Raw genomic sequence first — 27301 nt, forward strand, 5'->3', positions numbered from 1 at the left:
TTAAATGCTTCTTTCCTCTAATGAAATTTTATTGGTTGTTGCTCAGGAAGTAAGATCTGTTCAAGGATTTTAACCATGTGAAGACAAAAAATGTCTTCTGTGCATTTTTATTTTACATAAAATTACTTTCTTGTTAGTAACTGAAGTGATTATATAGTTGCATAGTCTTGTTGGCCTTGGAAAACATAAAACTACAGCAGACTCTGATTATTAAGACATTGAAGTGGAAATGGAAGTATTTAATCTTTAAAACTGGAGAAGGACAAATGAGGTTTTTCTAGGGAAATTGATACTTTTTTATCTAGGAAAACAAAGGTAAAAAATAGTTGGGTTTTTTTGTGTGGAAATCTGGATGTTGGAAGCTAGGAACTGCAGTGTTCAGAATAATGCCTGATATCTCTGGAGAAGGCTGGTAACATAGACACTTGTAGATAGGCTTGGAAGTAGTAACAGGCTGTATTTGAAATATTTGTGCTTCCAGTAAGAGGAATACTCAAGGTTTAAGAGCAAATTGTGGAAGTGCCAAACTATATTGGAAAAAACACCAAGAGTCAGTGTACTTGTAAAGCTAGGTTTTTCACAGGGATAAGGTGATGGGTGTCAAGTTTCATTGGAAAAAGTAGCACTAGCAAGCCATACATTTGCAGAATTCTCCCTCTCCCTGCTAAGAGGGGGTGAGAAGTGAGTGTAAAAGAAGGAAATATAAGTATTTGTGCTAATCCAACTGATGATGGTGTGATGGTAGTTTGAGCCCCAGAGAACAGGCTGCTGTTGGGGTTTTTTGGTTGGTATTGGGGGGAGGTGGTTGGGTGTGTTGTGTGTTTTGGGGTGTTGTTTTTTTTTAAAATTGTCCACCCTACCCCACTTTATTGTTTTGCTGCAGTTACACTTGGTTGGGTGATTTTTTTTCCTCATATGCTAGACCTAAACTTTTTTCTTTGAAGTCCTGTATAGCTTTGCTTTTATTAGCTTTTCTGGACAACACACGTGTCCTATGTGCAAGGAGAGTAAACGGGAGAAAGTTAGTGTACTTTTTTGCTTGCATTTGAAGAGAGCTTCATAAAACAGCTGAGTATGGGGAGAAAATGCACAGTGACTGTGAGGTGAAATTAAATGAACCAGAGCCAGGGAAGGAGGCAGTCTTAAAACTTGCAAGAGATGCAAGTTTTGGTTAAAGCTTCTACACTGTTGTCTCTGTGAAGAAAGAAGCTATTATAAATACCTCAAGTTACTAAGATGTTACTGCTTTTTGTGTAAATCACTATTCTAATTAGATTGTTGTTAAATACCCAAAAAATGCAGCAGGATTTTTTTGCATTACTCTAGATTGATGAAGGAGGCATTTAGACTTTCCTGAACACTTGATATATCCAAGATTGGAGATACCTTGTTGCTTGACTGAAAGATACATTACCATTTTGTGATAAGAATGCAAGATTGCTGCAGATTAATCTTTTCATTGATTTGTAAATAAATGGTGGGCTCGGCTCTCCTTAAATCTGGAGGTCACCCAAATAATGGGTATAAACTGGGATAGATGTGGAGAATGAAAGAGAAACTAGTTTGTGTCGCTGGTTGATTCCAAAGAGACAATATAGAGGAAGGGAGAAATGTGACACACAGTTTGTTTTTAATAAGTGTTTCTTGATGTATAAGAATTTGGTCTGGCTTTAGTGCTTTCATTTGATTACTTTGACATTTTGTAACTTTCTAGTGAAGTGATTTACTCTTAGGCTAATAAATTGTGCCTGCAAAAACCAAACAATAACTAGAGAAATTTTATTAGGTGTGATCTTAAATTAGGCCAGGGAGACTTAAAACTATGGGTTTTGTGTGGTGTTTTTTCTTAAGCTGCATGAGTGATTGTTTGCATCCTCTGCTGCCACATGGCATATAATCAGACCAAATAAGGAAGCAGCTTGCTGTTCTGCCTTTATAAGTGAGTGAAAGGGGACCTGCTGAGAGAATAAGCAATTGCTGTAGGGAGTAGTCAAAGGGAGTACAAATCTGGCAAGACCAAGTGGGAAGTATGTATTTGGATAGTCCAGTCCCACGCATGTTACCGTTCTTCTTTTGCCTGTCCCTTATTCCTTGCATGTGTAAACCAGGCCTTTATTACCAAACATTATACATATACCAAGTGTAAGACTGCAAATTAATATTGTGGTTGGAAGGAATGGGAATAGGATGGGGGAGTAACACACAGGAGCAGAAGCAGGTGATCCACGTTTTATTTGCCTGGTTTAGAGACAGTGTCTTCATAGCCAAGACAAACTTTCAAAGGGAGATCTTTTAGGACCTGACATCTTGAGCATCACTGTTCCTGTAGGCTTCTCAGTGTGCAGTGTAGTGTAATGTGAAAGAGGGCAGAGTTAGATGCATTATGGAGAGTGCTGTAAACACAAATAGCTAGCAGAAGGCACCAGGGGGAAGCAGGTTTTGAAAAGATCAGGCATCAGGATCCCCTAAGTTGCTGTATGTTATACCAGGATAGAAGGAGGTTGTAGAGAGCTGGGAAGGAGGAGGGCAGTGTGGAGTGGTTGAATGCTATTTTAGGTACTACTTCTTCCAAAGTGTCCACTGTTACATTTTGAAGAACATGATTAATGGTGAAAATGTTGTGGGATGTGAACCTTTTTCTGTCTAATCGCTGTATGTATCGTTATTTTTAGAAATGTGTATTGGTTTTTGGTAAAAGTAGTTTCAGTGAATTCTGCATTAACTGGACATTGTTTTAAGAAAACCCACACCTATTTTTTAAAGAAAGTTCTTCAAAATTATTTGTTTGCTTTGGAAAATAGTGTGCTTCTGCTTCAGCTATGTAAGAGTGCATCCTGCATCTCAAAAATTACTTTTAAGGCTAGATCAGTTCATTCACTCATGGCAGAATCTTATTTTTCTGGTAGTTGGGAAAGACATGTGACTTTTGAACAGGTTATCAAGCAAAACCATACTGAAATGAAGTCAATAAATAGTTAATTCTGAATTCAGGTGGGTCCATAATCAGCCTTACTGGAGATAATGAGGTTGGCCTCCTGTGGATTTTTGTCTCCTGCATAGCAGCTGTCTCCTATAGTTCAGTAGTTTGTGAAATGCAGTTATAATTGGAAGCAATTATGTGACTTATATTTTTTTGTTCCTGCTTCAGCATTAATAATGTGATATTCAGGGTGAATAAACACCATTTATATATTCAGTACTCTTTAGTATTGTTATCCTTTGCATGGTTTTTACAGCAGCTATACTTTTCTTCTTGGTTGAAGTATTTTTTTTAAATGTCTCCTGTTTGAAGTTTTTAGTCTCCTAAGCGTGTGTAGTTATCTGCAATTCACTTTGCAGGCACTGGTTAAAAACGAGGTCAATAGGCCCAAGATCTGTTTCCTAAACTAATTGAGATCTGTTTGCAAGATTTGAGTGACAAACAATCTGTACAGAGCTCTTTCCCTGAACAGATGAACTGCAGATGTCCTTATGTAGTAGCTTATTAATTACAGTTAAAATAAGTGTGTGACAGTTGAAACTACAGGAATCCACCATGTTCTGATATTGTTTAGCCAACAGTCTTTCTTTTAAAATATCATTTTGCATTTGTGGGATTCAAATTGGCTACCTTGACTCCAGAAATGGACACCATTAGGCTTTTTAAGAAGATATTTGTCTTTACAACACTCCATGAAGGGTCCTCAGTTGTTCCCACCTGCTACTGATATGAATGTTGTGCATCTGGGCTCATTGGAGCACCGGCCTCCATCACCTGTTCTTTTTCTGACATGTTGTTGTAGATGATAGTCATGCAGCCACTTAGTGGGACTATTGACATGTTTAATGTTGTGCTGCTGTATTTAAGTGTAGGATTTGTGTGTGTTTCTGAGCAAGAAGAAAGCCCCCAGTTAACTGGGTTTACATCATTCCCTTTATAATGAGGATAAACTAATGAGGAAAATGTTGGGGAGTTTTAATCTCACTTTTGCTATTTGTCTGCAGGTGGCAATAAAAATCATTGACAAATCTCAGCTGGATGCTGTGAATCTGGAGAAGATCTACCGAGAAGTGCAGATAATGAAAATGCTTGATCACCCACACATTATAAAGCTCTACCAGGTATGGTTAGTGGTGTCTTTTTTCCCTTCTCCCCCTCTCTTTTGCTTCTGTGTAAAGGGTGCACTCTACACCAGTGACTTCTGGTAGGTCTCCACTCTGACAAATGCAGCTTTTCTGGAATTGATTTGCATTGGATAAGTGCTTAACTTTTTTGTACATGAGTAGTGGTCTTTTTCATTCTCTGGTATCAATTAGGCTGGCTCTGTTAGATATTCAAGTGTACCTGAAATATGCTTGAAATACACAGAAGGTTGTAAATTGTATGTTAGTGAAAGAGCCAAGTTGGAAAAACCTGGTGATGAGACTTTGCTGTCTGTTAGACGAGGTACTATGTAAGCTAGAGCAGGGTAGGAATATTCAGCACGGTGAGTGCTAGCTTCGAGGATCTGTGTGGATATAGTGGTTTTCTTTAGTTGAGTCTTGGCTCACAGTGCAGGTTGAGGACTGCCTGCAGCCTTTTTTTCTTATCCAAAGGTAATAAGATGTGAGGATATGTAACTTCAGGTTCTGCAGATGTGCTTGTGATGTAAATGCATGCACTAAGCAAGAGCTTCCCAAACACTTTATCTTGAAGTGCATTTACCAGGAGACAAATAACTGTTCTTTGGATTTGTGTCGGAATCTTGCATTTCACTTCTGTTGTGGATATGGACAAATTGATATTTATCCTACAGTGAATTAGGCATGTTGTGGAATTGAATGCATCCCTTTATAATAATAAAATCATTAAGGTTGGAAAAGACCTCTAAGATCATCAAATGCAACCATCAACCCAAAGCTACCATGGCTCCTAAACCATGTCCCAAAGTGCTACGTTTACCTGTTGTTTGAACACCTCCAGGGATGGTGACTCCACCACCTCTCTGGGCAGCCTGTTCCAATGCCTGACCCCTCTTTCAGTAAAGAATTTTTTCCTAATATCCAGTCTAAACCTACCCTGATGCAGCTTGAGGCTGTTTCCTCTAGTCTGTTGCTACTGTCCTGGGAGAAGAGACCGATTCCTACCTCACTACAGCCTCCTTTCAGGCAGTTGTAGAGAGCGATAAGGTCTCCCCTCAGCCTCCTCTTCTCCACGCTAAACAACCCCAGTTCCTTCAGGTGCTCTTCATCAGACTTGTTCTCCAGACCCTTCACCAGCTTCATTACCCCTCTCTGGACATGTTACAGCTAACATAAAGGATGAATAATTATGGTACAACGATGTGTATTTACATAAGACAGAAACCTGCCCTTGTGATAACGCATACAATTGCAGACAGGGAAACTTCTGAAGGTTTTTACTTGTGACTCTTTTAGTGTGCATAGTTTGTATAGTAAAATACAGGTTTGTTTTATATTGTTTCTCTTCTGTTTCATTTTCTGTTCCTGCTACTATATGGTAAAATGTTTGAGGCTGCTGGCATCTCTGCTTCAGTTAACTCTTGCTTTTAAGGCTTTCCTGAGAATATTCCCATTGGGATCTGTTTGTTAGTGTTCTGTTCAATAAATCACATACTGCTTCTGAGATACTCTTGCTTGTTTCATATAAACCTAGCTCAACAAACAAATGAAGATTTGTGCATGCTAAAACCAAAATTTGAATTTAAGTTCATCTGACAATGTCTGTGAAGGCAATGTGAGCACAAGGACTTGGACCTATGGTGTTGGAGTTGTTCTACTGAATAAAGATGAGGATCCTGGTTTAGACTTGTTTAGCTTTAATTTTATCTTATGGGAAACAGACTAGCACTTCCTCTTCAAAATATTGATTCACCAAGTAGAGGTGGACCTTAGGGAGTTGAATTTCTAACTCGCTTGAGTAATATCTACCACAGTTCCTTCTGAATGAATGACAAAACACAGAAATGATAGAGGAGAGCCTGAAAATACTTAAAATAGAATTCAAGAAGAGAATTCAAGTGAACTTGCGGATCTCCAGACTTATTTTAACAAGTACCTTCTCGGGTACATGTTATGTAGTGCTTACCCCTTTACTGTTAAGGGATTGGCTTGTTATAAATGAATTTGGTAGGTAGGTGTTTATTTTTAAAATAGTCTTCAATCAAATTGTGTCACTAGCTTGCTTGTATAATGTGGCCATAGCTGTACTGTGTCCACACTAAAAGTTTCTGAATTGTCTTATGTCAAGGAATTATTGAGGATTGTCAAAGTTAGGTAATGAAGCTAGCAGTCTTGGCTTGATTAAGAATGGTTCCATATATATGTAATCCACAGGCTGTTGCAGCTTCCTGTCTCCAACTGTTGGTTTAAAACAGTCTATCCAAACTGTTTTGCCTTCCAGATTCAGACATTTCAGTCATAATATGCTCAGCTGTTGTAGAATTAAACAAGGGTGCAGGAGAGACTGAAGAACTGCCATCTTGTTCTGTCTGCTGGCTTGTCAGTTTTTTGGTAATTCTGCTGCTTATATTTCTTTCAGGATTTGCCTTTTTTATTTTAAAGCATTTGTGAGCAGTATTCTAGTGCTTTGAAGCTTGTACATTAATAATATGCAGAAACCGACTTCAAGAAGGTCTTGTCCATAGACAGCTCAGGCTGAACTGTTTTCCTGTAGTTATTGAAATAGGCCCAGAATATGTTGGATACTGAAATTGTTGTATTGTACTGAAGGGAAGTCCTAAATTACTTTCTTATTTTGAAGTAGAGGGTTTTTCCACTTTCAGTCTCTAGATTGTGCTGTTTGTATAATGCATTCCTGAGTAGCTGTTTAAGAAATTGAGGAGTGGATCATTAGGAAGAAGCTGCAAGATAACTGACCGGGCTACCTTTTCCCAACTTATATCGTGGAGGTATGGAACTTCAAATTGTTGGGTGAAATCTAGTTGAAGGTGTCCCTGCTCACTGCAGGGGGCTTGGACTAGATGACCTCTAAAGGTCCTTTCCAACCTAAACCATTCTATGAAATCTTTTTGTTCAATGCCATGAGCAACTGTTCATGGAAAAGGTTTGAAGTCTTCCCTTTACCCTCTTACATTTTTCCTGTTTATCTCGCTCTCTTCCTTCCAGCCCCCCCATGTTTTTGAATTGTGAGTAGTCTCTTCTTAAAATAGAAAGGCTGGAATTTACCAGCAGATAAAGTAGAAGATGCTTAAATTTGGGGGTTCCCCCTGCTCCCAGAGGATATATTGAGGATGTGGTAGTTATGTAGCTGTACTGTCTGATTTGTATAATAGGATCCTGTCATGTGGTGCTTTTACCTGAACTTTGCCAGGTTTTAAGACTACTGTTCATTTGGTTTTTCTCCCCCCCTTTTCTTTTTTAATTTCATTCTATAACTAGAGAACTATTGGTTACAGAGGTCACTATTATCCCCAGTCTTCTTTCCCAAGCACCAGCCTGATATCAGCATGTTAGAAAAGGTGAACAAGGAAATTAGGCAGATTCCTTAAACGAAAGTCTTTAAACTAGCTGCTGAGGATACAAACGTTTTGTGTTGGTCACTTGTGGCTGAGAAACCTCTTCTCCTCTGTGCACTCGCTTTATGAAGAACTTAAAGCTTATCCTTGTGCTTAGCATGCAACTGCTCCCCTTGAAATTGTTGATGTAACTTGAAAAAACAAAGTGAATGATTGTGCTAACAGTATGTGCAAGGCAGACTTTCACATCTTTACCAGAAGAGAACATAAAAATAAGTATTCATTTGGGGGTGTGTTTGCTTTTTGCTTTTCCCACACACAATCTCATTTGTATTTTTCTTCATCAACAGGTGATGGAGACCAAAAGCATGTTGTACCTTGTGACAGAATTTGCCAAAAATGGAGAAATTTTTGGTAAGTAAGAGAATGTTTTCATGTTCAACATTTCAGTGTTAACTTCTTAAGGTTGTCAATTGTACTTATCTTGCCCAAGGATCCCTTTTACTGTAGTATGTCACTTTATTTGTCAAGAAATGTGTGATAACTGTCAGTGTTTCTCATTTTAGAACTAAAAACTTCAGGGAAAACTGTTATAGTGTACATTAGCATAAGAAAAAAAGCTAAAAATTACTGATGTTCCTTTAGCAGAAGACATAGCTTGTTAAACAGAACCGTGCAGGATAAACTCTCATCTCAGCTGACAGAATTACCATGTTTTCAGCGTTGAGATGAAAAGCTACATTTAAATGTTCAACCTGATAATGAACAGTGGCCAAAACAGTATTTCAGGTAAACTGAAGAGTGTTTCTTGTGCAGTTATGTACTGATTTACCAGACATGATTTTTGTTACGTTTTCAGGAAGAACACGGTGGGCAGGAGAGGGCGTCAGGGTGACTTGGAGTAACACTCATAATAAAAAATTTTACATTCTCTCTGTTGACCTGCATGGTTAAATTCACATTCATTGTTGTTCTCTGGCCCAAACTCATTACTCAGGCAGGCCTTCAGTGTTAGATTTGTGTGAAACATAAAATATTTTTTTTTCCGTTTTAATACTTCATGATGCAACTTCTTTGTTTTGCAGTGCTCAGCTTGGACTGCAATAGAGATCCCATTCTATTTTTTTGGAAAAAGTTGTTACTGAACTCAGTGCAGGATAATTGTAGTATATAAATATTCTGAGCAGATAACACGTCACACTTGCTCAGCCTTCTCTTAGTGTACGTGATCACTCAAAGTGCAGAACAGTAGAGAATCCTTCAGTATTTTGACGGACCAGAAGAATAGAGGAAGCTTCCTAAATTTTAAAATCTTCTGCTACTGATTAGGTAAAAGGGAATTTGTGAAGTGTCTGTGCATCAGCTTTTACTCTTCCCAAAGACTATGGAGTGAATAGTAAAAATGATTCCACACTCCTGAGGCTTGTGTTCTAGTATGAAGGTGATCCTTGTACTCACTCTCCCTTCTTGACTGCGGTAACAGGCACAAAAAAAAATATCTTCTAAATATAAGTAACAGACGTGGTTACAGCATCCAGATTGTAGTCTTTGAGTTCTCCTTCAGTGTAGCTTGAATAACCGTCATAGCTCTGAACAGTCCAGCTTATGACATCTGTTATGCCATTATTGGTTCTCTCTAGGGCATATTTGTCTTCCATTATTGTACTGTGCATACATGTCCCAAGTTATTGTTTGAGGGTTTTTTTAAGCTATTGAGGCCAGGGTAGCAAGCAAAGTTCCCTCAAGGAGGGATAGGCTGAATTTTTTCCCAGAACTAGCTATATACAGCAGTGCTCCTTTTTAGGCCACAAAGAAGAAACATATGAAATGTGACACAAAGTAGTTAAATATATTTCATCTTGATCTGTGTTAGTGCCTTTAACTTCAAAACACACGTTAGTGATCTAAGTAAAAATGCTTTTTTCAGCTCCTGTACACATGACAACAAATTTGGGTGAGCCTCTGTTCTTCTGACCAAGCACAAGCTTGCTATTCAGAAACTTGTTCGAAATGGCTGGCAACCTGCAGAATAGCAAGAAATGTTCTAATAGGGCTGAGACTGTTACCCCCATTTCTATATACAGCATGTTAGCATAGGTCTGTTTTGGGGTCTGGGAATCTTTTCTGTGTTTCTCAGGAATGTGGGTTTGGTTGTTTTGATTTGTTCTTTGTGCTCTGCTTTTCTCTGAAGGAACAGCATGATTTGCTTTACACTGATTTCCATCTGGAAACACTGAATAAGAAAGGGGATTCTGTTTTTTCTCACCTTCTAAGCTGCTGTTCACAAACCAGTGCTAATCTTGAAGCCCAGCCATGAGTTGCAGGCTGGCCTACAAGTCTGGTTACCACACACCCCCCGCCCCAAAATCTTTCCATTCATCTTATGACTTGTCTTGGGAACGACAACATTGGAGGTTGTTTATCTTGCAAGATTGGTATGCAGACTTGTATAAGTGATTAGCATAAGCCAAAAATCTATCTAAAAATTACCTTTGTACGTACATCAGGTTAAGTTAGGGTATTTTGTGTAGTTCTAAGGTTTCATATGTGAAACACTCTCAATACTCGGTCAAGATTCTATAACTATTAAGTTGCATTTACATGACCAGGAGGGCTTTTTTGCTGCTGCTTTATGTGAGAAAGTGAGGTGGTCATAAAGAAAAACAAATTAACAGAAGGCAAAAAAATATAAAACTTTAATCAGCATGGCTAAAGATCCTAGAAGTAACTCAGATGGTGACTCTTTTTGCCTTCTTATTTGTCTTGGCTTTAATGTGTATAATTTCCTGTAAAACTTTGACTTAAACTCTTAGCTCATTCTGAAGAAGCAAAGCCTTTTGGGCTCTGAGACTTTCCCTGTTTGCAGATCCTTTAATTTCAGACACAGTTTAGCTAATTCTCTTAGACCTTGTTTTCTCATTAAAATAATTAAGGAATCTTTCAGGGTCCATTATTAGACTTAGTATACCTGTACAGGTTTTTTCTAAATTAATCATTTCTTGATTTATTGGAATGATTTCTCAGTGGGTTTTGTAATTAAGGATGGGATACTCTGCTGTCATATGTATTTGTCACTCGTATATGTTTCTGGAGGAGGAAGCAGAAATGAGGTAACGGCAGAAATGTGTTAGAATTTCAGAGGGAGGAAAAAGTCTCTTCTGTGTTTTTTTGCAGGTTCTCAGCCAGAAAGTACACTACAACTCTAAGTGCCGGATGAAGAGCAAATGCTCACTGTCCAGCAATATGTAATAACAATTTTGTTTTAAGTTTGAATGGTACCCAGGACAATGGGTTTATTTTCCATGAATGAATCTAGCATGTCCTAGTAGAGTAACAGAAGAAAGGAATAGAACAATAGCAGAGGAGCAGAAATATTGTGAAAGGTTAAGGAAACTTCACCTTTCTGGGGGGCATTAAAAGGAGTGTGGCCAGTAGGTTGAGAGATGGTATCCTCCTGCTCTACTCTGCCCTAGTGAGGCCACATCTGGAGAGAGTCCAGTTCTGGGCTCCCCAGTTTAAGAAGGACATGGAACTGCTTGAGCAAATTCAGCAGAGTGCTTTCCTTAATGAGGAAAGGCTGAGACACCTGGGTTTGTTCAGCCTGGAGAAGAGAAGACTGAGGGGGGAACTTATCAATGCTTATAAATAGCTAAAGGGTGGGCGTCAAGAGGATGAGGCCAGATTCTTTTCAGTGGTGCCCAATGACAGGACAGGGACAGTGGGCACAAGTTGGAACAGAGGAAGTTCCACCTGCATATGAGGAAACACTACTTTACTTTGAGGGTGCCAGAGCAGGGGCACAGGCTGCCCAGAGAGGCTGTGGAGTCTCTTCCTCTGGAAATATTCAAAACCTGCCTGGACGTGGTCCTGTGTGCCTGCTTAAGCAGGGGGGTTGGATGAGATGATCTCCAGAGGTCCCTTCCAACCCCTACCAATCTGTCAAATCTTTCTAGCTGGAGTATTTCATACATAGAAGGTACTGTTGGTTTGTTTGTTTTGTAATTGGATTGAGGTGTTAAAGTAACAGACCTTCTTCCTTAATAAAAGCTAATTTAATGAGAGTTTTCACATGCATTTTAGTTGCAGTAACAGAATTGGGGTTGCTGAGAAAGCCTCTGTGAAACTGTCAGTCAACATCACCAGGCAGAATGAACTCAGAGGGCAAAGGAATAGAGTTCAGCATGTAGAGGGCCCTGGTGATTGGAGTGCCGGAGAGGTGGAGCCTGGCTGATCTTTATTTTTCACACTGAGGGGCGGGGGGGATGGATTTCATGGAAACAGAACTCAAATGTTTGAAGTCCCTTATTGTTGGCTGGGTTATGCTGCCCCCCCGCCCCCCCCCAATTCCTTATCATTGGACTGCTTGTGTCATAAGCAGGTTGTCATGTCCAGGGCAACTTCGATGTAACTGGAAAGTAGAAAAAAGCAGTGTAGTATTATAAAAAAAAAAAGGATGACTCAAACTATATGAGCTTTTCCTCCTTCCTGTCTTGATCTTTTTTTGGGTGTACTGAATATGCCATGTCAAGTCTAACAATGCATGAAATAAAGTCTCCCTTTTATGACATAAGTTTCCAAACAGTCTGGTACCCCACTGCCTTCAAGGTTTCTAACACTTTGCCATGCATGATCCTGCTTTTTGTGGGATATTACGTTCTTTTCTCTTGTAAAGCAAGATGGTTAGAACCATGTGGAACCTGCTATTTCTTTAACCAGTCTGATGGTATTTAAGTATTGTGCTCTGTTTTGTTCTTTGATTAAACTTTGCACTTGAAGGGGGGCTTAAAAAACAACTCAAGCAGAAACCAAACGCACACTTACACTAGGTTTGTGGCAAGAGCAGCTTATTTAAATGGTTACTTGAAAGCTAGTGGGTGGAAGTATAATAAGAAAGACAAACTTCAGTCTATTGGGGCTGTTCCTCTTGTATGTTCCCTCTGTAATCGATGAGGAGTGAGAGGCCTCTCAAGGGGCTGGTTCAGAGCTTTGACTCACCCTCCAGAGGAGCTTCCTTTTCTTCTCTGAGTACAGGAGGAGCTGAGAGAGAGATTAGACTCCCTAGGTTGAAGTTAGCCTTTGTGATTGCACTTCTGAGTAACTTTACTACTCAGTGATGTACAGAATTAGTGAGAGTTGATCGAAGTCCCTTTTCTATCCTCCTCTTGAATAAGATACTTTAAAGAACAGCATGCCCTTCAAGATACAGTGTCAGTAGCTAGTAACTGGTAAATGTTCTCTTAATACCACGTCTGGTTTTTAAGTTCACTGTGAGCAACCTGGTATTAAACCTCACTGAGTCTTTTCAGCTCAGCTTAACCATCATGTCATAGTGCTGACTGGTAGTCCATGGACAGGATTATTTTCAGCCCCTGTGCTAACATTCTTCACTGTCTTTATAGCTTCGGTGAAATTTTCTATACTCAACAGCAGTTTTGAATTTGCCTTTTTCCAGTTAATGTCATTGCAGTAAATAATGCGTTTAGCCTAGATGCTCAAATGCTGTTACATTTTTAGATTTGTTTTTTAAAAAGGTCTTCAGACTTAATAAAAAAAATTAAATAAAAAGGTTTCCTTGTGCTTCATACTTTACAGATCTATGAAGTTTTTAACTACCTGTTTCTGCTGTGTAGTATCTTTACAGGCACCATCTTGTAACCTTCTTTAGCATCTCACCTGAAGTCTCTATAACAGCTGAGATGCAGATTACCTGTTCGCTAAACTAACTACAGTTAACCTGTTCTGAAGGACTAATTCTCTAGCTTCTCATCAGTAATGGTTTGTTTATATTGCAAGAATCCAGACTGCAGTGGGGGGAGCTAACTATTAAGCCTAAAAAACAATGTCATTGTTTAGCAAGGGGAAAGGGAATGTTCAAGCTTTCGGTTATGGTTGTTTCTATCCCCTCTTGCTGTCTCACATACTACATGTGCATTTTAAAAAGCAATAAACATGACCAAACTACTAGCTTGTGTGATTTATGTCTAGCTTAACAACTGTAACTATTTGAAGGAATGTGCTGCTTTTGGCTGAAGTTTAGGAGCAGTTGTGTCCTTCAGTTTCCTCATGTGGCCTCCTGCTGGGTTTTAGCATGAAACTACCAAACAAGTGGTAATAGCAGAACTTCCTCATCTAGAGCTTCAGTACAGCATTTGACACATGACAGGGTGATTCTATGTATGTAGTTTTCTGGTACTTCCTTTTCCTACTTCATGCAAGAAATGTGAAAGAGAAAAAGACTATGGAATAGTTAAGAGGCAAATATTTAAACGGGTGGACATGGTGCCTGGGAAGAACAGCTTGACTGCATTTGCATACTCACTCTACTATCTGACATGTCATAGTTGACTTTCCTGACTGTTTAGGTGTCCTTACAACCTTCAGTCTGTTTTGCAGTTGGACAGTAGGTTGCGAGGACCTTGCTGCCTTTTAGAGAACCTATTGTGCTAATATTCCTACTCTTACACAGACATCTCTGCTTTATTGTGAAGTACCATAAGATTATTCTGAGATTTTTTTCCACAGTGTTCACAATGGAAACAATGTTTATTTCTTACTCTTGCCAGAGGTCAGCCAGGGCACTCACTACTCCATTTAAAAAAAACTACTTCATGGGATGATAGTAATGCACAAAAATGCAAAATAAGCGCCTTGAGTCAGTCCTGTTTATGCTCTGCCTCCCTTGTCCCACAGAGTACCTTGGGATAAAGCCTGCTTTTGCTACAGGCTTTTGTGTATTCACAGACTGCCCAATGGTTGTATGGGAAAATATATCAGCCCAGGCAGTGTAGTGGGTTTCATCTTCTACACGCACACAACCAAAGATCCCTGAGAAGCAGATCTCAAAGTAAATCTCATTTTGGAATAGCAAAGCAGTGAACTTGCAGAGAGACTGGTGAATATTTGGAAGAACATTTCTTACACAAAACAGCAGCTAGATATAAAAACACTACTACATTAAATATGTACAGTAACTAGTCATGCAGAGTGTGATATGGTTGTGCAAATGGAAAAGTAACAGTGCTGTTACAGTTTTATTGGCACTTTCCTGAGTTTTCTCTTGGAAACATAGAGTAACTGATGCACAGTTTGACCAAAACTGTGATCCACTTTGATCCAAAGTGCCCTAAATTCTGTTCTGGATTTTGTTCTACTCGTTAGAGAAGCTGAAGTATTGTTCTTCTGTCCTCAAATGAAATTTTGCTGAGAACAAGATTCCCTTCCTGACTAATCCATCACAATATTGCAGTATCATGGCTCAGCTGATATAGAAGACAGTCTTACAAGTTTTAGAGTATTTCAGCATAAATACTAAGCCTTAAGGAGACATGTTTGATAGTATAAACCCCTATGCTTATGTCAACTTCTCAGCATCTTGTGCCTGTTTAAGCAACGAATAAACTTGAAGTATCTCTGGAAATGCTTCCAACATGAATGAGACATTCAGACATCTCTGACTTCTTAGAGTATTAGTATTTAATTGTATCTGTAAGAGTGGTTTTACCTAGTAGTTTGTCCTGGACAGTTTCATGCATGTTTTGAGCAGAGATGCAGAAAGCTGAACTGGCATGTGCTTCAGCAGCTCTCTTGTATGTCCCAGCCTTAGTGCAGGATCAGCTGCACCATTCTAGGAAATGTCCCTAGAGAGATTCAGTAACCTTCCTAGACAGAGCTATTCAGGATCTGAGGGGTTTTTAATTATAAATACTCTAACGGTTAATGTAGGTTTCCTGAGCTGAAATTCTAAATGGTTATTGCTGCTTCTGTTAATAGGAGTGCGTAAGACTAGAAATATAATGTGTCCCCTAGTATGGGATTATTTGTTCCTTACTAAGCTTGAAGCAGATGAGTGATGTCTTGACTATGTTACTCTGAACCCAGATCACAGAGAGTTGAGGTTGGAAGGGATTTGTAGAGAATGTCTAGTCCAGTCCTGCAGCTCAGAGCAGGGTCAACCGGAGCAGGTTGCTCAGGACCATGGATGAAGGCTACAATCTCCAGCTAACCTGTTCTAGCATTTGACTACTTGCACAGGAAAAAAACCTTTTTTTTCTTAGGTTTAAATTGGATTTGCTATGTTTCAGTTGGTTCCCTCTGCCTTTTGTCCTTTTCCTGGGTACTTTTGCTGAGAAGAGCCTGGCTTTGTCACCTTCCTCCTGTCAGGTATAAAAAGGTTCCCCTCTGCACCTTGTCTTCCCCTGGCTGAACGCCCACAGTGGTCTCAGCCTCCCCTTTTATGACAAGCGCTCCAGTCCCTTGATCATCTTTGTTATTCTTAACTGGACACACTTTGGTACGTATGTGCCTCTTTAACAGAGCCTTAGCGTTCCAAATTTAAAATGTGTACAATTGTCCACTTAAATGAAGGATTGTGCTTCAAATGAAAAGCATTGACCACTGGGTTGGCTAGACAATGTCTCCAAGTCCTATGTTTTAGAGTAAATACCATCTTAATCTTTCAATTGCCAGGAAACAGATGTACTTTGGACTACTGAAAAGGCTGGACAGGAAGCTGCCTTGTGACAAAAGTCCTGCTGCTTTCTGCTGTGGATCCAGCTGAACCTAAGATAGCTTCTGGTTTCTATTTTATTATAGAAAAATGAATAAAAAATGAAACAAACAAAACACCCAAAACCCTACCATAGAAACACGTAGCCAGAGGGTATGACATTAGGGTAAGATTTGTCAAAGGATACACTTACAAAGCATAGGTGGCTCTGCTATTTCAGTCCTTGCAAGACATAACAGGGTGCTTTCCTCTAGGTGTCTGCAGTAAAAACTAAAAAGTTATGGTTCTTAGCTCCAGGGGTATATTTAAACAGTGCCCAGATTCTAGCAGTTGGGGCAGAATGTATCTAGTAAGTTTCAGCTGTCTTCTGTGACCCAGGGATTGGCATACTGCCTGTATCCCAGCCTTTCCTATTTCCAAGCTAATGAATGATGGATTGACACCTTAAAGGGCTGACTTGCATTCGGTGATCTAGTTTGTGCCTTTGATATCCAACTTCACCTTGATATCATACGATTTGTCAGTCACTTTGTGCCTGAATGGTATTTAGCTTGTAAATATTATGATCTCCCCTTACTGCCAGGCTTTTGTTTGTTATTGTGCTTTGCCAAGGTAAACCAGCTGAAAGTGTATTAAGTCTTAGGTAGGTTAGAAGCTCTGATGAGAGTTTTCAGATCTGCAGGTTCCAGAGAAACAGACCTAATGTTCTTTGCTTAAAACTGTTTTTTTGGGGGCTGTTGAAATGAGTAGACTGTAACTGAGGTCTCCTGTCTGTCTCTTCAGATGGTTCAGGAGCAGCCACCTCTGTGCTTGTGCGCTTGCAGAATGTGCTTGCGAGGTAGCAGCAGTGCATGAAATCCTTTCAATCCCACCACAAGTAAATCAAAGTTAAGTTACCTCAGAAATGGGGTATAGAACTTTTTCCTAAATGATCTCCCTATAAAACATCTTTGAAATAAGCCTGTTCTACTGATCATATTAAGAAGATAGTGTATTAAGGATTGCATTTGCTTATTTAAACTGAGTGAAAATATAATTCAGAAGTCACTTTTATAATCAGTATGACACTGTCTGGAGCACTTAATGGTGGCATAGTCTAGTGACCGAAGTGGCAGTGGAGAACTTGTGATGTATAAGAATGCAAGGTCAGTGAAGTGGTCGGGTTTATATAATCCAACAACAAATAATTTATTTTCCATGTTTTCCTGAACATCTGCAAAAATCCTCATGGTTTGAGGGTGGGTCTGTGCCCCTTCCTCCTGAACAACATATTTCTTTCTCCTTATCTGTAGTAACAATGCAGCAGAAGTGCACCATCATGAAGTTTTACTGGAAATGCATATTCAGGTTTTAGAATGTTCTTAATGTGAGCTTCTCAGGTCTTCTCTGCTTACCAAAAAGAAAGCAGAAAAGCTTAAATGAAATTGTTGCAAGCACCTATAAAGCCCATAAACAATATGTTATTTTCAAAAAAGAAAAAAAAGGAAAAACGAACAAAAAACCCCACAACCTAACAAAGCCAGGTATTCTGCTTTGGCATTTTGTTGGGCAAGATGATGCTGAGATTACATAACTAGTTTAGAAGATATGATTAATTAATTTACTTAAGGATTTTGTCAGAGATTCTTACAAATAAACAGAAGTAGGCTCAAAACCTCCATTACATCACGTTCACTTTTCAACTTGCAGAAGCAGCTGTTTTAACCTGCTAACTGAAATCAGACAGAAATATTTGTGTCAGCTGGTCTGTAAATTATGAATCCTCTTTATAAATTATAATTAGGAGGGGCTGGCGGCAGCTCCAGCAGTTTAGTTCTTGCTCACTGGTTTTTTTTTTAGCTTCAGTACTAGTTGTGATGCAGCAAGCGGCTGGAGATTGCTATGCGTGTATATGCTCAGCTCTTGCCTGTGATCACTGCGTACAATATCTATATGTTTGTTGCACCTTGGCCATTAACTGCATTCTTTGTAGGATGTAGGAAGGCAATTCTACAACCACCCTAAGAGCTGATTCTTTGATTTTATGCCTCGTAAGAGAAAGAATAGAATTGGCTGTAGAAGCTGTTTTTGTCAAGACTCACACAGCTGCTGCTTCACTTGTTTTTGTTCCTGAGAATAAATGAATTCTTCAGTTTCAGAGCTATCACTTGTTTCAGGGCTGATGTTAGTTTTTACAACATACTCAAATACGAAAACAAAATGTTCTTTCTGCTTGTGATGCAATGAAGACAAGAGAGAGGTCAGGATGAGTACCTTATGGGTACTTGTTTTATTTCGAGAGAAAAAAAAATTTAGCCACCACACAGCCTCTGTTGAGGCTCCACAGGGAGATGTGTGGCGTGAAACTTGCATGAACTGATAGGAGGCTAAAGCTTAAAGTATCTCACGATGTTGAAGCCAGTCATTCCAAGTATTCCCCATTCCACAAGGGTTGTGTTACACAAAAAGATTGATCAGAATAGTCAGTTAACTATAAAAGAAGGAACAGAGAGTAAAGCTTCATTATGCAGCAGCCTTTTCTTACTCTTTTTTTCATTCTTTTGGAGGGGAGGATACAAGAATAATGGGTTGGAAACTGGGATTGGCTGAAGTACTTTTTGAGTGTCCTAGTGCTAATTATTGGAGAGAAATAATTCAGTTCTAGGGCTGTCGCTTGCTGTCTAATCTATTTAAACCTGCTTTATTTTAACAGATTACCTTGCCAGCCATGGCCGTCTAAGTGAGGCTGAGGCCAGGCGCAAATTCTGGCAGATCCTCTCAGCAGTGGAGTATTGCCATGGTCGAAAGATTGTTCACCGTGACCTGAAGGCTGAAAATCTTCTGCTTGACAATAACATGAACATCAAAATAGCAGGTACTCAGAATGTAGATGACACTCAGTAACACCTTATTTTCATGAAGGCAGTTCCAGTAAATCAGTTGCTGCTGCCCAAGATATCCTGCTGTGCTTAAGGTACAGAAAATCAGAGTGGTAATGCATGTAATACTTTTGCATTATGGATATCACAGTACATGTAGCTAAAATTTCCCAGATGAGTTCTATTACACTTTTAGGAAAAAGGAAATAATTTTTAGAGTTACAGTAATTTTTTGTGGGTGTCTACGATGCTGCCAGATGTTCAGGTTAAAACAGAGTTAATCAAATAACTTCTTTCAACGTGAGAAAAACTCAAAATGGAAGCTTATTGATTTTTTTCTTTTTGCATGCATGATTTAATTTTAATTATAAATTTAGACACAGCAGATGTTGCTAGTACTGGAAATCATTTTGTCGGTTGTCAATTCATTACAATTCTATGAATCGTTCTATACTAACTTTAGCCCAGTGACACCTGAAGTGGGAAAGCTAGATAACATCTTTATTTGGAGGACTGTTGAACTTCAGTCATCAATAATACATGAGCAGGAAAGGAAGGTTAACTGCTGTAAGAAGTTGGTTTCTATAGGAGTAAGCTTGCTAGTTCTGAGAAGGAAAGGTGAATAGATAGCCAATCAGTCTGAGAAAGGTAAAGTAATAAAACATTTCTGAGTTGTAGATCGCTGCTGGATTATTCTACCCTTGAATCTCCTCTCTGGCATTTCTGAAATGGATGAACTGAAAATGTCTCTTCATCTCTGATGCTTTCTATAAGAATAAAATTGCAGAAAAGCATTAAATGTGCCAGCAGCTCTCTAAAAGCTGCTCACCTTTTTGTCTATGGAGTATGAAGACAGTGCCCTTAAAGGTCTTTAAAGGAAAAGGTAATACCTGTTTAACTGGTTAACATCTGTGTCACAGAGAGTCACCCTTTTCTCTGCAATACTACAGCAAAATTAGGAAGACTAGGCAATTAATTCTGAGGATTAACTTCACCCTCAGGAAAGATCTTTTAAATCCTTTCGAGTCATCTTTAACAGAACAGGAAATCTACACAATCATTTAAAATGAGCACTCACCTTTGAGATGAAAACTATTTCCTGAGCAAGAATTTTATCCTCTGAAACTTAGAGAAGATGAACTCATAGTCATTGCTATCAACCCCACCCCCCAAAAAAACAACATAGGTTATCTTTGCCTATGAAATGGGATTTTACTGATGGATTACGAAGGATTTCTTATCAATGTATGTATTAATGGAGTAGCTTTCCCAGTTCCTGGATGTGTTTGTTGCTTTTGCATTGACCTTTGTTTTTTGTCTTAAACAAAATATAAAACATTCATTCCTTCACTCCTTTACCACTTTTCCACCTCTAGCATCTTTTTCACATGGTTTAAGAGTTTACAGAAAGGTTGGGTAATGGATAAATTAAATTAACATCGAGGAAAAGGAAAATTCAGCTATATGAGTTCCAGAACAACGATTTTCAGAGTATTAGGCTACTGTTTGTTATCAAATATGAATGTAAGGTGGGGATTTTTGGCAGATGGAACTGTGTGGAAAACAGATTCTCTGAAGCTAGAGACGGAAGCCTATTAATCTGCTCTTTGGCATGTTCTCTGTATTTCATGGCTCTTTAGCATCTCAGAGTGGGAATTTTACAGCAGGTTCATAGGAGCTGTAAAAATTGTTATTTAACGCTTTATATAAATTAATAGCAGAGTCTGTGCAGTAGCCTCTTTTTCATTTCATTTGATATCAAACTGTTTGTCGTTGTCTTTTAATTTTCTCTATACTCTGTGCACTTTTGTATTAACGTTAAACTGTAAAAATACTAAAAGCTACCATCAGATGAAGTAAAAGCGGGTTGTAGCTGTTGTAGCAGGAAGATGCAGTTCTGATTTAAGTTCTTATTTAGGGCATTTGATACCTGAAGAAAGCTAAAGAAACAGTTTGGGATGGAGATGATGTCTGGACTTTATAACGAAGTGGCCCAGGTATAATAACTAGTAACATTGAGATTGAATTGGTGGTGATGTCTCAAAATTCTGAAAACCAATAGGGCTGCCTGCACAGTTTGCTCACAGCTGTTGGTAATAAGGCTGTGAATTTGACAGTGAAAGGGGTTTGGTACTTTGAGCTTTAATCTAGTGGGTTCATCAGCACTACCGTCTGTAGAGTATTTTTACTTTTCTCATTTCTGATTTCAAACTTGCATTTATTTCTAGTACCTACTGACAGTCATAGCACCTGGAGATTTATGGTTGACATACAACTGGATTTACCAGGACAATGTATGGCTTCAGTAAATACTGTGTCTAAGGGCTGCAAGTCACAGGGACCCCGCTTACTATGAGTAACTGAGCTAAATATAAGGGAATGTTTGTGCTATTGTTCATGTATGCTTTCTTTCCTTGCCTTCTGAACGGCTGCTCTTCTCCCCATTTTCACCACCACATACTATCCCTTCTAATTCCTTTTCCTCCACATCAGTGTTCTGTACTGTAGTTTGTCACGTTCAGCCTGGTGTAGTTTTTTCAGAACTCCTCAGGGCCTCAGCTGCGCTGGAGTGGGGCCATATTCAGAGGAATTCCTTTCATGGATGTCCTTAACGCTGTGGGGATGCATGTTCCCTGCCTCCCTGAACACTGCAGTGCAAACTTGACCCACAGGCTTACAAAACCACTACTTCAAAGCCATCTCAGGAAACCCGTTAACCAAAGAAAGGTTAGAGATGTGAACTGTTCTGTTGCAGGGAATTTCAATGCGTAGGTTCTCCAGGGACTCCAATGAAAGCATTGATAAATGGTAGTTACTAGATTCCATCAGCTGCTGCTGTCTCTTTCTTCCTCTTAGCTGCTCTTGTGCTCTACCTCTGTATTACAGAAAGTTAATTACAGGTGGTCTGTATGTAAATGATCACATTAAGTGGCAGTGATTCATATCGTCTGATGCTTCCATGTATCTTTGTCAAGCTTTATCAGATTGATAGCAGTTCTTGTGTGAGCTTTGGTGATAAAGTAGCTGGAGGCAAGTTATGACTGCTAGAAACTTTGTAGTGATTTCAGCTGAGTCAGTCAATTTATTTTTCTCTGTAAAGGAGATTGACCATGAGTTCCACCGAACGGTTTATCTGTGATTATGGAGTTAACCTGGTGCTGTACAGATCCCTGAGAACAGTCTCTTCCAGTGGTTCATATTCTTCATGATTCATTTATCAAACTGTGGAAGAACAAAGGGCAGCCAGGACCCCAACTCTGATAGCTAGAATTACTCTCTCATTTGAAATAATCTAGCAACTGAAAAACAACACAGTAACTGATTAATTATTTTGATACAAAGCTCTGCAGTGTCAGTGTCTGCACTGGGCCCCAGCACTATGTGCAGGCCGTCCCTTGCTGATCACTCCAAGCAGCTCTGAAATCCACGTAGATACTCGTGGGCATTCCAGGCTCTTCCTAACTTCCAGTGGACCTCTTGATTCATTCTGATGTTTCTATGACTGAAGAATACGACTTTTTTTTTTTTCAAATACAAAAACATGCATAAAACTTACCTCTGTATTTCAGCTTCCAGGAGAATAAACTAAGATTCAAAATAAGTGTTCCTAAAACTGAGCTGATGAGACTGCCACCTTTTATGCTCAAAACAAGGAAGCTGGACTGAAATTTAATAGTTTTGCGTTAATACTGCTCTAAAAGGAAAATGTTAGAATTCCAAGGATCTTTCTTTTCAGTCTTAGTAACTGGACAAGAAGCAGATGATGTGTAAAGATCTTGAGGTGAGAGCTTTGATAGACTGTTATTTTCTAGAAGACGTTAGGTAGTTGGGAGCAAAAGCCTCAAACTTATATTTTAGCATAAGTAGCATAAAAGAAAGTATTAATCAGATAAAATGTCCACTGAGATGGTTGCAGCTGAAGAACGCCATACCAGGCAGTCTTCATCAGGTTTGACATTAAATTTGTTTTCAGCACTAGCAATGTAAACCACCTTTGTTCTTCTTAAAGTTATTGTCTGTAGATGACTGGATTGTTCATGTAGCCTTTACATTTTGCTGTTTTTCGAAGGGGTCATAGGGGCTGGATTTCAGTTACTCATCACTGATATGCTATGCTGTCATCAGATAAAACTTGCTGGTTGTCTGTACAGTGAAACGTCTGTGCATTTGTGAAAATTAAATACAGCTTTGAATTGAGGATGGAATAGTGAGCTTCTCTCTGTATACTTCCAGCCCCACAAAACTGCCAGATTAAGATGCCTTATAGATGTCTGCAGAAATCATGCCATCTTGATGGTAAAGCTACTGTGTTTGAACCAGATCAGGTAGGAGAGACTGTTATTTTGAAGTAGGTTATAGTGCTGGTTTGTCTTGCTGGTGGACAGTAAAATATGCATTGACGTCAGAACTGGCTGATCAGCATTCAGTTCATGAAGTGGGTCAGGTTTGTTTCTAACACACTCACACCTTTCCTTTATCTGTACGTCTCTCCCAGTTATCTCCTTTGCTCATATCATTATTATAACAAAAGATCCACGTGGCACTGTGAAGCCAAGCAGATAGAATTCTGTTGGTAATTTTAGAAGAATGGATTAATTATAGCTCTGAAGGTAGTATCCCTTCTAAAGGATTTTTAGAGGTACAAATTAGAGACTACGTCATATTGCTAGATGCACAGCAGAAGTTGCAGTGGCTCTTAAAGGGAGCTTCCCTTTCTCAAATTGCAAATGGGTCTGAAATCTTGGTCTGTTTCCATTTTTAACAGGAAAACAGCTTCCCTTTAAATGATGTATGTTCAAAAAATTATACCTTCTAAATTCAAGATTATTCTAAAGGGGGTAATGAGGTTAAGAAACAAAATACTGCAAAAGTTGAGAGCCAATATTTGCAGATTGCACAAACACAGAGTTTATTGAACTGAACACAATGCTGCAAATGATCATACTTTTTCATGTGCAGATTCAGGCAAATGTTAAGAAGACAGCGATCACTCGGTTATGCCCCGTCCTTGGGAAGCGTTCAACGCCAGGTTGGATGGGATTTTGACTAATCAGGTCTAGTGGAAGGTGTCCCTGCCCATGGCAGGGGGCTTAGAACTAGATGATCTTTAAGGTCCCTTCCAACCCAAACCATTCTATGATTCCATGACTATATAATCTCAGTCCTCTAGTAATGAGTCCAATTTCAGTCCTTTTAAAATTCTGTGGCTGGCATATGTTTTTTTGAGGGCTGGCACATTTTTCCCTTAAACATTAGTAGTGTTCTTAAAATCAGTTTCTCTGGAATGAGATATCTCAGCAGTGTTCTTAAGTTAAAAACTATTACCTTTGATCCGTTATGATTATGGTAGATCAGCGATTGCAAAGTAGAAACAAGGGGAGGTGGTGGAAGAGAGAGAATGAGAGACTAGTGATTGTTTTGTGCTTAATTGAATCCTGGCCATTCTCACACTCCAAAAAGTGGGACAACTAAACTGACAGTGCAATAATTAAAAACTGAGGAAGCCCAAGCTTCCAGTATCCTACCTAAATCATAGACTTTTTCTTTGAAATGGTTTTCATGAATGCAATTAGTTCTTGAGTTCTTAAGAAATGGTTTACCATAATTTGAAGAGACAAGTATAGAAAGCATAATGGAAACAAAAAGAGCTAACCATAATAACTTATGTACCCTAATAAATAATGCTGATCTCCCTGCACAGGTAATTATTTTGTCCAACAATAGAATGTAGTTGCATTTCTAAAGATAAGAGCAGATTGCTGAAATAAGCAACACTCTTTTTAAGTCCTATGTTACATAAAAAAGTCCAGTATGAATTAGTAGGTGTCTGGCTCTTACTGTGCTTAGTATTGTCAATGCATGCTGTTTTTTCAGCAGAAACCTATAACTAAAGGATACTGGTGTTCCTTGCCCATGAAAAAGGGAAGAAATCTAAGTTTTAGGACTGCAGATCAAAGAATGAAGGAACCGTTTGCCAGGTTTAAAAGACACATACCGCTAGACCAGATCCATGAGGAGTTCCATACTGGGTCAGACCCATCTAGCAGTGACAGGGAGCGTATATCAGGCTGGCCATTTTCTGCAGCCTAATTCCTTGTGCTTGCCCCTACCCCCAAACTCCAGCAGCCTGAATTGTTGTATTAGTGCTTATACAGAACGCATCCTTGGCTATTCCTTCTACTATGAATTTTTAGACCTTTCATTGATGGATTTACTTAATAAAACTTAACCATCTGCGCTGTCACAAGACCATCAGATGTAAGCCAATTGCTGCTGTTCCACCCACTCAAGCACCCTCTCCAACAGTGTAAGTTCTGTAATTCTGTTGCTCAGATAGGGAGCAAAGGTAACAGCTCTGCAAGGATCATGCTTTTCAGTTCTAAGATGTGCTTGCTCTTGAGCTACATTTGGTAACCATAAATAAAACTATATGTTATGAAATTAAGCATGTAAGGATAATAGTTAAATTCAAAAATACTAACTGCAACATAAAGCTGAAACTTCCTTTATATTGATCAGTCGCACTTAAAGCCTGTTCTGTCTTTTGCTGTTCAGATTTTTTCATGTTTCTTTTTGAAGTGGCTTCTACATGTTCACGTTCACCAAACAGCTAATTTAAATCCAGTCTAGATAGGCAAAGAGCTTCACTTTCTTAGGAATTGAAATCTTGTGTATTTCCAAGCAAGTTATGCTTTCTATAGCTGTGCTTACAAATATACGTACATGTACTTGTGAATCTGATACAAAGATTTATGAGGGTGGCACCTGAATAGGAGCTGCAGTTCAGAGATAAAGATTGATATTTATCTGCAGTACTAAGAGGATGTTGAAAATCTGATAAATTCAAGATAAGTGAAGGGAGAGATCAGATTTACTGACACCTACACAGATGGCAAAAGATTCTGAGAGAAGAAATTGCTTCATGTTTCCTTTAGTATTGTCAAGGTTGCCAAGCTGATTGTCTGTGAAGAAAAGTCTCCTCAAAGAGAATAAAAAAATTCATAACAGAAGTCCAGCTGTGATAGGAAAAAGGCAGGTGACACAAAGGGATTGAGAGATTTTTTGGTAGAAGATTTTGTTTTTTCCCCCTTTGTTATTACAGCTGAAGTTGCAGTTGTTTCAGAACATAAAAGGAAGGATGGCACGATCGTTATATTCAGTGTTTCCTATGTAGATTTAGAATCTGAGCTGACCTTGATCGTTTGCACCTCCAGAGTATGGCGATGTGCCAGGATGCTGTTGCGTAACTGTTCACGCAACTGTCGGGCATTCTGTGTGCTTGCAGAGCATGTCACTGTTACGGATCTTGCATGTGGTTTGACCTTCAGATAGTCTTTTCCGTCATTGTAGCCTTCTTACTGATAGGCAGTGGAGCTCTTCTTTGATTACGGACAAGTCCCAAAAGTTCATTGCTGTGAGAACTGGGTATCTGATTTTCTGACTTTTAGCTAATACAGTGACCGTAGACTGCTGCTGGAGATTTTGCCTCTTGAGGGTTCCACCCATACCAGATATTTACAGTAGTGTATGATGTTCTCAAGTAACGACGTATGTTAATTATCTGGAATAAAATATTAATTTAGGGGCACTGGGTTAAAAGGGTAGAGTGAAGCTTAAATATTTGTCCGTCTTTTAAGCTTCCAGTCTGTTGGCAATGCAAAAATAGATGAGAGATAAGAGTATCCTGTGTCATCACAGAAAAGACAGCTCATCATTAGCAGTCAGCACAGATACCTAAATCTCTAAAAAGCTAGAGTGATTGTAGATCTGATTTAATTGCTGTTTCAAGCAAACTCAATCATTTGTATTTGAACTAGCGTTTATCATTTTAAAAGGCCTCAATTTTAATTGAGCTCAGATTTTAATCAATCCACCCAATACTACTATGCTGCCCTAGAAGATGATTCTAAATCAAATCTATTATAAAGATAAATCATGAAATATAACATTTTTGAAGGTATTTATGCCCCAGAGCCCCTTAACCAAGCAGTTTGCTGAAGTCCAAAGGCGTTCTTCCATTTGTTTCTTCCAAACGTAAGCTGTGGGCTGCAGCTCCTCATTTGTCACTAGGATCACTTCAGCATATTTGATATCAGATAAGCCCTGTAGTTCTAGTCTTGAAGGGAGAATGACAAGGCTATCTAATGACCAAATCAGTTTTCCTAGAACAAAGATTTACTTGTTCAGAATGAAAGCATTTTGGGGAGGAAGACAAAAAGGTAAAACTACAAGGATATAAAAGATGTATCTACTCATGCTTTGAGTAAATGCAAATAATGGTTATGGTTAGTTCGAGATGAGAACAGGATTAATCCTTCAACTATAGGTGACACTGAAGAGCTCTGAAGAGAATGGATTGAATTACTGTAGGCAGATCTTATTTATGGAGTGTTAAGGACCTGAATCTTTGCAGAATTCTTGTTGTAGAGGAATTGCCATGCCATGTTTCTACTGACTTTAACAGGTTGTTATTATTGTTC

General features: G+C 39.0%; 1 protein-coding gene and 1 long non-coding RNA gene across 4 annotated transcripts in view; one reads left to right on the forward strand and one right to left on the reverse strand.

The window, feature by feature from the left end:
• The window catches only part of SIK2 (salt inducible kinase 2), a 57082-nt gene that overhangs the window by 6607 nt on the left and 23174 nt on the right, over positions 1–27301 (forward strand). For both annotated transcript variants that reach the window (XM_064470951.1, XM_064470952.1), the window contains exons 2-4: positions 3985–4101; positions 7808–7871; positions 18656–18817. In XM_064470951.1, coding sequence (XP_064327021.1) covers positions 3985–4101; positions 7808–7871; positions 18656–18817 — 343 coding nt within the window. The remainder of the gene's footprint in view (positions 1–3984; positions 4102–7807; positions 7872–18655; positions 18818–27301) is intronic.
• The window catches only part of LOC135316695 (uncharacterized), a 59586-nt gene continuing 50939 nt past the window's right edge, over positions 18655–27301 (reverse strand). Inside the window, exons 5-6 of one of the 2 annotated variants that reach the window (XR_010375940.1) lie at positions 26805–26937; positions 18655–26505 (exon numbers count right to left, since the gene is read on the reverse strand). This is a non-coding gene — a long non-coding RNA (uncharacterized LOC135316695). Of the gene's footprint in view, positions 26938–27301 lie in introns of both variants that reach the window. The other variant, XR_010375939.1, reaches the window with a different exon arrangement.

This window comes from Phalacrocorax carbo, chromosome 21 (genome assembly GCF_963921805.1).
Source record: "Phalacrocorax carbo chromosome 21, bPhaCar2.1, whole genome shotgun sequence".
In the NCBI taxonomy this organism is placed as follows: domain Eukaryota; kingdom Metazoa; phylum Chordata; class Aves; order Suliformes; family Phalacrocoracidae; genus Phalacrocorax; species Phalacrocorax carbo.